This window comes from Octopus bimaculoides, chromosome 13, assembly GCF_046866305.1.
Source record: "Octopus bimaculoides isolate indiv1 chromosome 13, ASM4686630v1, whole genome shotgun sequence".
Taxonomy (NCBI): Eukaryota; Metazoa; Mollusca; class Cephalopoda; order Octopoda; family Octopodidae; genus Octopus; species Octopus bimaculoides.
This window is the reverse complement of record NC_142940.1, coordinates 36,948,648-36,960,992: the sequence shown is the minus strand read 5'-3', so window position 1 is coordinate 36,960,992 and position 12,345 is coordinate 36,948,648. Positions and strand designations below refer to the sequence as shown.

Here is a 12,345-nt window from a genome sequence, read left to right as displayed (position 1 = left end):
CACATATATGCAACTGCTTACAATAATAAAGATTACTGTATAATTTCTTCTAAGTTCATAATTTTTAGTTTATAATATTGAAAAAAAATATGCCACCAATGATAAGATCTAATCTCTCCAGAAACTGGTATAACTGGTATGCGAGGAATGAAGACGGCACCACCTTTACCACAACCAGTAAGAATATTTGCCTCAGTACAGTTCCTCATAGGTTTGTGCACAATTAGTGTAATACCATTGCATAATTTTTGTTGAGACAAATTAGGCAATAGCATAATAGGAGATGCATAATAGTTTCCCTTGAACCATTTACTTTCATTTTGGAGGACAAACAAATGAACAAACACACAAACGGACAGAATGTCTCTTTTATATATCTATAAATAAGATGATATAGAAAAATCATAATAGTTTTCCTTGAACCATTTACTTTCATTTTGGAGGAAAAACAAATGAACAAAAACACAAACAGACAGAATCTCTCTCTATATATATATATAATGTTTGTCCCTCCAACATTGCTTGACAACCGATGCTGGTGTGTTTACGTCCCCGTAACTTAGCGGTTCGGCAAAAGAGACCGATAGAATAAGTACTAGGCTTACAAAGAATAAGTCCTGGGGTCGATTTGCTTGACTAAAGGCAGTGCTCCAGCATGGCCGCAGTCAAATGACTGAAATAAGTAAAAGATAGTATATATATATATAAAAGGTATAAAGACTGTGTGAAGGAAAACCTGAAGAAACTAGATATGAACAAAAGTGATTGGGAAACTGATGTTCTGGATCAGAACAAGTGGAGAGGTACTGTTAAGACTGGTTGCAACAGATGGGAGGAAAAGATGATTCAGTACTCTGAGTTTAAAAGGGCCGGTCGGAAAGGAATAAATGGAACTGAAATCAACAGTGAACATTGGATATGTATTATGGGTGATTGTGTTCTGTTGTCAAAAGTGGATCCTATGAAGTCACATGAAAATCGAAATACCCAGGTAGGTAATGATCTTGAACACCAACTGCCTCTAATGACTTGTGTTATATGTCAGAAAACTTGTAAGACAATATCGGAGATAAATTTTAACAAAATCTTATGTGGACCCCAGTTGAGACCCTTGCGTTAGAATATCAGGTGAAATGTACTGTGATATTTATTCTAGTTTCAAGCCACACAAAAATTAGTTTCACCTCTTATTCTTCAGGGGTTCGTAAATTAAGTTTCAACCAAGCGCAGTGGACTTATGAAACTGTTGGTGCCTTGTGGTACTTGTTCTGGCTCTTTGTATACAGAGTTCAAATCCCACTGAAGTCAGCTGAGATGGTAATTCAATCTGTCCCGTCTTAACACTATTGCCTTGGATGTTTCTAGCAGAGCCCACTCTGTTACAGGCATTCAGGCCAGGCCTGCATTTTGAAGATACCTCTTTCCCACCCTTGCACCAGTCTTGGAGAGCTTGTGAAAGCACTGCCTAACCCATCTGACACCAAAAAAAAAAAAAAAAATTCGTCCTGGCAGAACCGAACACATCCTATTCAATTATCACCTAAAACCAACAAGAGATCTTTTAAGAGGTCATCCAACCTGCTAGAAACAACAAGCGAAATTTCCCTTAAATCACTGTACAGTGTTAAGAAAATAAAGATAAAGTGGTGAATGTAGTCCTAGATGTATAAAAATATGTTTGCCTATTTAAAAAATATTTAACAGATGTAGCTTAAGTATCATACAAGCAAAAGCAGCCAATTATAATTGTTTATAACTGAATATATACATATATACATACATATATATATATATACATATATATATATATACATATATACATACATATATATATACATATATACATACATATATATATACATATATACATACATATATATATACATATATACATACATATATATATACATATATACATACATATATATATACATATATACATACATATATACATATATACATACATATATATATATATATATATAAACTGAGATCCAACAAAGCTCCTGGGCTGGATGGTATTCCAGCTGAAATTCTGAAAACAGGTGGGGATCACATCTCCTCCGAAATTCATAGCCTGTTGTGTCAAGTTTGGGCTGAGTCCTCTGTGCTACAGGAATGGATAAACGGCATTCTAATCCCTATATACAAAGGTAAGGGACCCAAATCAGTGTGTGGTAATTCCAGAGGAATAACTCTCCTGGCACATACTGGGAAGATACTTTCGAGGATCATGTCAGAACGTCTCGTGGAGAATGTGTGTCCACATGTGATTCCTGAGGAACAGTGTGGTTTCAGACCCGAGCGGGGAACGATGGATATGATATTTTCTGCAAGGCAGGTTCAGGAGAAATGTTTAGAGGAACAAATGCCACTATACCAGGTTTTTATAGATCTAACTAAGGCATTTGACTCGGTAAACAGGGACGCACTGTGGATTGTTTTGTGCAAACTTTGTTGCCCGACACATTTTGTGAGCCTCTTCGAGAAATTGCACAGCAACATGAAAGCTCAGGTAGTTTTTAATGGTAATCTATCTGATGAATTTTCAGTGTACAACGGTGTAAAATAGGGAGATATTCCTGCCCCTACACTTTTCTCTATATATTTTGCCACATTGCTTTGGTATGCATTTGAGGATTGTAACAGGGGAATTGGAATCAGATTCCGGACATCTGGTAGCATATTTAATCTGACCAGGTTTAAATGTAAGGCAAAGGTTTTCACAGTACTTGTCAGAGAATTGCTCTATGCTGATGATGCTGACTTGCTGGCACATACAGAGGAAGATATGCAACATTTAATGGATAGATTTTCCACTGCATGTACATATTTTGGACTCACAGTAAGTCTGAGAAAAACCAAGGTAATGTTTACCCCCACACCTGGACAAATATACACTGAACCAAACATCTTCGTGAATGGAACAAGATTAGAAGTCATTGACACCTTCGTTTACCTTGGAACCACACTGTCAAGGGATGGTGGTCTTGATGCAGAAATATACCATCGAATAGCGAAGGGAAGTGCTGCATTTAGAAAGCTTGAAAAGCGAGTATGGGCTGATAGAGATATCTCCCTGCAGACAAAAATCAGCATCTACAAAGCGTGTGTATTGACTGCACTTCTTTATTCAGGCAAAACATGGACCACTTACAAGCGTTATGTAAAGATGCTAGAAAGGTTTCATCAAAAGTGTCTAAGACGCATCCTAGGAGTAAAATGGAAGAGTTTCGTAGCAGATACAGAGGTTTTGCGCAGGGCACACTGTAGCTCAATTGAAAAACATATTATCCTGGCCCAAATGAGATGGACTGGGCATGTAATTAGAATGAAGGATGATCGTTTGCCGAAGCGCTTATTTTATGGTGAGCGACCGCGGCAGAAACTGAGAAAGAGGTATAAAGATTGCATTAAACAAAACCTAAAAAAACTAGATATGTATGAAAGTGATTGGGAAGGAGATGTTCTGGATCGAAGCAAGTGGAGAGCTGTTGTCAGGACGAGCTGTGATGTCTGGGAGGAAAAGATGCTTCAGCAACTTGAGCTTAAGCGGGCCTGTCGAAAGGGAAAAATTGTAAACAGTGGAGAGTATAGGATGTGTACTGTATGTGATCACGTTCTTCTGTCAAAAGCAGGATATGTGAATCACATGAAAACATATGAGGGTAGAAATTCCAGACACCCTAAATACCAACCGCCTTCTGCGACCTGTGGCGTATGTCACAAGGTTTGTAAAACAATACCCGGACTTAAGAGACATATGCTGGTTCACAGAGGCGTTTCCTTAGAATCAGATACCAGCGAGCAAGGATCAAGAGGCTTGAACATTTGTCATCTGTGCTGTAGACCTTGTCGCTCAGCAGCCGGACTTCAAAGTCACTTGAGGGCTCACCAACGGAGTGATTGTACTGCGTGATGATATGTGTGGATTGTTGATGGGATGGCTATCGTCTGTCAAGATGGAGCGGTCGTCATATATATATATATATATATACATATACACACACACAATTAATTATCTCAGTCAAATCAGGTGATGACCTCATTAACTATATGCATTAATTATGCAAAAATTGTGATCATATGATTACTGATTACATGCTAATGTGTAATCAAAATTATCTCTACCGTTAGGATGAATATGTTTTCATATATGAATTATGTTTATAATTGCATGTGTGAAGGGAATGCTATTGAAAGTGAAGTTTGAGAGAGAGATGAATTAAAAAAAAACATACTATTTGGTTTGTTGTGACACAGTTTGTCTTTCCCTCTTTCTTTTATATACATGCATATATATTATCATCATCGATCAACGTCCATTTTCCATGCTGGCATGGGTTGGACGGTTTGACTGAGATCTGGAGAGTCAGCAGCTGCACCAGGCTCCAAACTGGTCTGCAGAGTTTCTACAGCTAGATGCCCTTCCTAATGCTAACCACTCCGAGAGTGTAGTGGGTGCTTTTCATGTGCCACCGGCACAGGAGACAGTAAGGTGGGTCTGGCAATGAACATGTTCGGATGGTGCTTTTTACGTGCCACCGGCACAGGAGCCAGTCAGGGGTTACTGGCATTGATCATGATCGGTTGGTATTTTTTACATGCCACTGCGCAGTCAGGCAGACTTGGCATCAACCATGTTTGGATGGTGCTTTTTATGTGCCATCGGCACGGGAGCCAGCTAGGGGACACCAGCCCCAGCTATGATATTGGTTTCACTTAGAAAGAAAATGGGAAAAGATGGATGTATGAATAATTTATTTGTTGAAATTTCAAAAAAAGTTACAATACAAATAATAAGTTGTAAGGCTCAAAAATAAAATAGGAGATGCATAAAAACCTATATATATGTTTCAGTTCTAGCCCCAATTTTGTATGCATCCTTCCAAGAAACATGTTAACTTCTGTTCTATAAGCTCATAATAACCCTGAAGAAGTTCTGCCCCAAATAGTTGAAAATTATACCATTCTTAGTATATAACCAAATGCTTAGAATTGCATATCAACTAGGGGTTAGAACTGAAACATATATGTAGGTTTTTTTGCGTCTCCTATTTTATTTTTGAGCTTTACAACTTATAATTTATTTGTATAGTAATTTTTAAAAAAATTACATCTTTATATCATATAAATGAATTATTCATCCATCCATCTTCCTCCATTTTCTTTCTTTCAATATTAATAATATGTATTACTACAATAATCCCTAACATATTGCAGAGACATTCTCTTTATATGATAGTGATTAACCAGTGGAATTCTTTTGATTATATAATCCCTAATGTGGATATAACATCCTCGAATTGACTATATATATATATATATATATATAAGTGTGTGTGTGTGTGTGTCTGTAAATATACACACACACACACACACATTTAAAAAAACACATATGCACATGTAAATGCATATATACATATACATATTTATATTATACGCATATGAACACATGCACACATACATGTACATGCATGCAGACACAAGCAACATAAAGGAGAATAAGGTAAACAAAGTTAAGGGCAATTCATTTGAACCCAAACACTGGATTCATTGCACCCTTATGATGTTGCAAGAGAGCAAAAATTAAAATGAAGTCTTACCTCTCTGTATGGAGGGTCATGTGAGTCTGAAGTTGTTACTTCACTTTTCACCAAAGTGTAGGTAATTCCACTGTAAAATAAATACATCATCATCAATGTTGCCACCACCACCACCATTTTAATATCTATTTGCATGGATCAGATGGAGTTTATCGAGGCAGATTCTCTAATGGCCAGATGCTCTTCTTCCTGATCACCCCCAAGCAAGGTAACATTTCCCCAAGGCCTGACATGTTTTTTCAGACTATTGCAGCAACACTAATTTACAACTATTAAACTATGTCAAAACAAAGAGACACAAACACATGTATATGGTGGCCTTTCTTTCAGTTTTCATGTATCAAATCTACACACAAGGCTTTGGTTGGCTTGGTGTTATAGGGGAATACACTTGCTTATGGTGCCATGCAGTGGGACTGAACTGGAACTATGTTGCTGGGAACTAAACTTCTGAACCACACAGCTATGCTTGTGCTTACAGTCAAGCCTATATCTCTGTAAAGTGGTTGGCATTAGAAAAGGCATCCAGCTGTAGAAACTACAGAAAGTGGATATTAAATGATGTCTACAGGCATGCCTGTGCCTGAATATATATATATCTATAGTTATTTGGCTCTACGTCAGCCCTAACTGAGCAGATGGATAATCAAAGGTGTTTCAGCCTTTGATCACAGGCCTTTTCAATGAGGATCACAGTCTTATTTTTGGCATTGTGAATATCAGTGGGTAGCATTTGAACATGTATTTTTGTTGTAGTAGTAGTAGTAGTAGTAGTAGTAGTAGTAGTAGTTATTTAGCCTCAGACTAGCACTGGGTGAGCAGACCAATGATAAAAAATGTTTCCACCATGAAAACATTATCTTAAATCTAGCAGTGATCAGTATGGCCTTTTTCCTGTTATAATTTATCTAGGGCAACATTATCCAATGTGCCCTTTCTCTTTTTTTGTAAAGATGGTCAAGATGTGAATTGAGGAAGGATTTGTTGCTATTTTCAGTAGGAAGAAACCATGTCAAGGTTCCTTAAATGGTTGCTATGTCTTGATAGCATAATTTATCATAATATGTTAATGCAAGTCAGGATTGTTAGCACGCTGGGTGGGATGCTTAGTAGCATTTTGTCTGTCTTTACATTGTGAGTAAATTCCACCAAGGGCAACCTTGCCTCTCATCCTTTCATGGTCGATAAAGTAAGTATCAGTTGAACGCTGGGGTTGATGTAATCAACTTACCCCTCACATAAAATTGCTGGCCTAGTGCCAAAATTTGAAATCAATATTACGTTAATTTACCTCATGACAGCAAAAGCCAGGGCAATGTAGTTCATGACCATGTTATGCGATTTCTCTTGGTTGATGCCAAACCAACCATAGCTGTATAAGAATTGGAGACAATATTAAAGAATGGAAGACATACATAAAATTCACAAAACTAAAGAAGGTAAGAACACAGCAAAAATTAAAAATACAGTGAAATTTCATTTTGTGAAGAAATTTAATAAAGATTGGGAATTTGAACTGGACTGTGGGTCATGAACTCTGGAGAGCATTTTCAGTAATTAAGACAGAAATAAATATTAATTGCAGAATGATAAATATCACTACTGCCACTATAACAGCTGCTGCTGCTGCTGTTGCTAGCAGCAATAGTAACAACAACATTTTAATGTTCACTTTTCCCAGCTTGCATAGGCCAGAATTTCTATGGCTGGATATAAACCTTTGTCTGTTTCCAACCAAAGTCATATTTTTCCATGGCCAGACATATTCCTCATGGAGGACTGGAACACAAACATCACCAGTTTGATGGTGATGCTCATTTACAGGTATCAGGTGATATCAAGACAAGGGAACACACATTATATACAACAGGCTTTTTTCAGTTTCTTTCAATTGAATCCACTCACAAGGTTTTAGTTGGCCCATGGTGAGGAATTAATCATCTTAACCACAAGACTGTGCACTGAAACCAACCAACTAACCCGCTCACATCCCTCCCTCCCACTCCCTATGTATCTACTTACTTACCTACATAAATACATGTTTTTGTTTTTTTTTGCGCCCTTTTAAAGCCTAGCCAGGCTCATGGGCCCGGTCTCCCAGTTTCAATGGCGTATGTGTTCCCCAGCTGGACGGGACGCCAGTCCATTGCAACATTACTCATTTTTGCCAGCTGAGTGGACTGGAGCAATGTGAAATGAAGTGTTTTGCTCAAGAACACAATGTGTCGCCCGGTCCAGGAATCGAAACCACAATCTTACGATCATGATGCTGACACCCTAACCACTAAGCCACTCACCTCCACACATAAATACATACATGTATATAATTTGTGTGTGTGCCTCTGCCAGGGGTGTAGCCAGCCCACTTATGCGTACCTTTCCTTCATTGGACACTAAACTCCGCTTGCAAAGACCTGTTGAGGCAAGTGAAATCTAAACCGAACTAAATTCGATGACTGGCACCCATGCCAACGTTGTCTCCTTCATTGGACACGAAGCTCAGCTTGCGAAGACTTATTGGGGCAAGCAAAAGCGAAATCGGGATGGCACCTGTGCCCAGCGTCGCCTTTCTGGCACTTGTGCCCGTGGCATGTGTAAGGATTTTTGAGCAAGAGCGTTGCCAGTGCCCCTGGACTGGCTCTTGTGCGGGTGACACATAAAATACACCATTTTGAGCGTGGCCGTTGCCAGTACCGCATGACTGGCCTTCGTGTTGGTGGCACGTAAAAGCACCCACTACACTCTTGGAGTGGTTGGCGTTAGGAAGGGCATCCAGCTGTAGAAACTCTGACAAATCAGATTGGAGCCTGGTGTAGCCATCTGGTTTCACCAGTTGTCAGTCAAATCGTCCAACCCATGCTAGCATGGAAAGCGGATGTTAAACGATGATGATGATGATGTGTGTGTGTGTGTGGAAGGGTTGAACAAACTGTTAGGTAAGACTTGAAGTCCCAGTCAAATTGATTTTCACTATAAATTTGATTAGTCTCACTATAGCATCCTGCCATCAATAAATGTTATTATCATTATTTTTATAATAATAAAAAAATAATAATCCTTTCTACTAAAGGCACAAGGCCTGAAATTTGGAGGAGGGGGACTAGTCAAATACATTGACCCCAGTGTTTCACTGGTACTTAATTTACTGACCCTGAAAGGATAAAAGGCAAAGTCAGCCTAAGCGGAATTTGAACTCAGAACAGTGATGGGAGAAACACTGCTAAGCATTCTGCCCGGCGTGCTAATGATTCTGCCAGTTTGCCGCCTGAATAATAATAACAATGATACTTTAATATACATATGTGTGTACAACTTTCCATCAACTAGTTTCTATATATCATCAATTGCTAATTTCACTCCTTCAATTCACTCATCACAGGATCCACAAATTCTAGAAAGATAAAAACACCAACGCCACTCACATCTTCTGGATGGTCTTGTATGGGTTTGTCAAATCAACTTTGCTACACAAACTTCTACCTCTGCCTTCTCTTCACCTCTCTTTCACATCTTCCATATGCAGTTTGGCTACTGCACATAACATGTCCCCTCTTTTTTGATTGGTACCCCTACCACTTTCCCTGATCTCCCTGTCATTGTCCTTGCATTCCACATCCAAATCTCCATAAGGGACATCAGGCATTCGGCCATCTTAAATGAACTAAATTCACCTCGAGTTGTGATGAGAGGGGTCAGGACTGTCTCTATACCATGGGGTACTTTGGGCTGCATGTCACCCTTATCTAATTAATTATAGTCATCATGGGGTCCCTTTTTAATGCAGTTTTATGGTTAGAAGTCCTTCTTGATGGTAACCCCTTTTAGTCACCTCTTAATACATGGTATATGGTGTCATCATCGTCATTGTTGCCATCATCATCATTCTTTTAACATCTACTTTTCAATATTTGCATGGAATTCATATAGAATTCAATGAGGCAGGTCTTCTATGGCTGGGTGCTCCTCCTGTCACCAACCCTTACCTGTTTTAAAGCAAGATATTTCGCCATGGCCAGACATGTTTGCCACATAAGACTAGAAGTGAACCATATCACTTCTAGAATGGTGATGCTTGTTTGCAACCATCATGTGATATCTAGACAAGGGTACACACACACACACACACACACACACACACACACACACACACACACAGAGGGATGAGCAGCTTCTTTCAGTTTTCATCTCCTGAATTCACTCCAGAGGGTGCAAGTGCACCTCCTAAAATTTTTTGCCGTGCAAAATCAAAGTTTGCACTCCTACTTATTTTTCTCGGGTTTAGAAAACAGTGAGTAAAAAGTGATCCGTAAAAATTAGCTTCAAGTTAGGTTTCTTCTCAAAGAACAAAAAAAAAAAAAAGAAAAAAAAACAAGAAAACTTTGGAAAAAAATTTTGGACCCGGGTTTGCACTCTCTAGGCAAATTTTGTTCCTGAGCCAGTGCACAAGGCTTTTTGTCAGTTCAGGGCTATAGTAGAAAACACCTTGCCAAAGTGCCACACAGAGGGATTGAACTTGAAAATACTCGACAGAGAAGCAAGTTTCTGAACCACACAGCGACACTAGTGCCTATAATCCTAAATACATAAATGGCTGAACAAGAACAATAAGCAGTCACAAAGTGTGTGCCCTCATTCCAAAGTGCTGTTTGTTTGGAGGTGTTAACCTTATTACAATACATCATAACATGATAAGAGAAATTATTTCAATCAATAAAAGATTTACAGAATTAATTAATGTTCATTGTATTTGGATCTGGTCAAAGAGTGCTATAGAAAAGAGGTCATACATGCAAACAACACTCTTAGCCTGTTAAAAATAGCAGCCAAATTTCTCTAAAGTCATACTCATTTATCTTAAAAATGAGAAGGAAACATCATATGTTACAGTTTTACATAAGCCCTAAAGAGACATGATAGTAGTAATAGAAAAGGTAGAGAGAGGAAAAAAGCACACTTGTGATCCAGAGGCTGGATAATGTCTGAGCAGTATGCATATAGGCATGCACAGATGTATTTTGTATTGCTTTACTATTTTGAAACTTGGGGTGCCCACCACAGACATCTCAAAATTCTAGAGAATTTTCATCAACAATGCCTTTGTAATATTCTAGGTGTTCACATATGTGATTCTGAAGTATGTCAAAATGCTGACACTCTTATCATTGGAGCTCACACCTATAAACACAGACTCTGCTATGTAGGCTATCTTATTTGTTTAGATGGCAGTAGAATCCCCAAACAAATTTTATATTATGAGCTAGCATCTGGTACGAGACCACAGAATGAACCAAAATTGTATTTTAAGGATTATGTCAAAGACTGAAATTTCAGAACTAGACAGAAATAATTGACATGCAAAAAAATAACCAATGACATCAGGAAGTTTCAGAAATCTACATAAGAATGGGTTAATCTAAAGTGAGCAGCCAGGAAAAGAAAATCTGTTGGTTCAACAGTCTCACAGTTTGTGTGTAATGAATGTGGACAAGTTTTCCTCTCCAGAGTTGGCCTCACAAGTTACCAATGCAAATGCAATGAAATGCCTCAAGTTGAATAGAACCAATTTCAAGCAACTAATCACATATGTGTCTATGTGGTAGGGAACTTTCAGCCAATAGGGGTTCATAAAGCATATGAAAGGACACAAAGTACTGCACCAAAAGAGTACCCAGTTACAACACATAAACATGAATGCAATATCTGCAGCATAAAATGCAAGTCACTTACTGGCTTTAAAAGCCACTGTAGGTCACATGGTCACTGAAAAGAATAGAAACAAGATGATTTGTCAATGATGGTCATACTAGTCTAACGAGACAACTGTGTGTGCATGTGTCTGTGTGTTGCTTTTACATTTGTGCTCTACAAAACCCGCAAGTTATGGGTGGTGGTGGTGTTGTCACATTTACTCGTCAAAAAATTAACGACAGAAAGGGAATCTGGCTGTACAACAATGTTGCAATAATATATATATCTAAACCATTCTAGCATGTAAAAACAGATGTAAAAGCAAATGGATGAATGAAAGAACCAATAAAGTTATGTCAATAAATTTGATAAAACATAATGATCAATACTTGTCTGTGTACAGGTGTTATCACTCTGAACCAATACTGAGAGACATCTGTGGTATACATCAAAATATAATTACTCAGAGTAGGCAACCCCAAAAAATGTCAATGACCTACTCTTATTTTTCTTTACCTTCTCCCAGCAAACAAAGATTCACCACTGACCATGTTTCCATCCACTACAATCATCTCCGTCCTCATCTCTAGCCCTTTCTCCATTCTCCCAAACCTACCCATCCAGCCATCTTTGGTTCTCTGTCCCTATTCTCTCTTATCCATTTTCATGTACGTTAGGGGTACATTTTGACACCACATCTCCACCATCCTTTCTCCCTCTCCTGCTAAGGTAGCCCCTCAACACCTGGCGTAACTCCACCTCTCTCAATACTGCACCCCAACTCAGTCGAGTTGTCTTTTCTTGTGAGTTACTTGGTGACCTCCCTAGTGCCAGTGGTAAATAAAAGCAAAAACACTTTGAACACTTTGTAAAGTGGTTGACATCAGGAAGGGCATCCAGCTATAGAAATCATGCCAAAGCAGACAATGTTGTGCTCTGGCTCATCAGATTCTGTTTAAGCTATCCAAAAGAAACAAAATCCATGACAGAGAGGAAAATGGATGTTAAACGATAATGATGATGATGATGATATATCTGTTATCCTAATCGT

The 12,345-nt window shown here is 38.4% G+C and overlaps 1 protein-coding gene across 4 annotated transcripts in view; it reads right to left on the bottom strand.

Moving 5' to 3' along the window:
• Positions 1-12,345, bottom strand: part of LOC106880840 (transmembrane protein 144) — an 83,694-nt gene that overhangs the window by 19,219 nt on the left and 52,130 nt on the right. For all 4 annotated transcript variants that reach the window (XM_089361642.1, XM_089361643.1, XM_052972429.2 and 1 more), the window contains 2 exons: positions 6,898-6,978; positions 5,607-5,676 (listed from right to left, as the gene is read on the bottom strand). In XM_089361642.1, the coding sequence (XP_089217768.1) occupies positions 5,607-5,676; positions 6,898-6,978 (151 nt within the window). The remainder of the gene's footprint in view (positions 1-5,606; positions 5,677-6,897; positions 6,979-12,345) is intronic.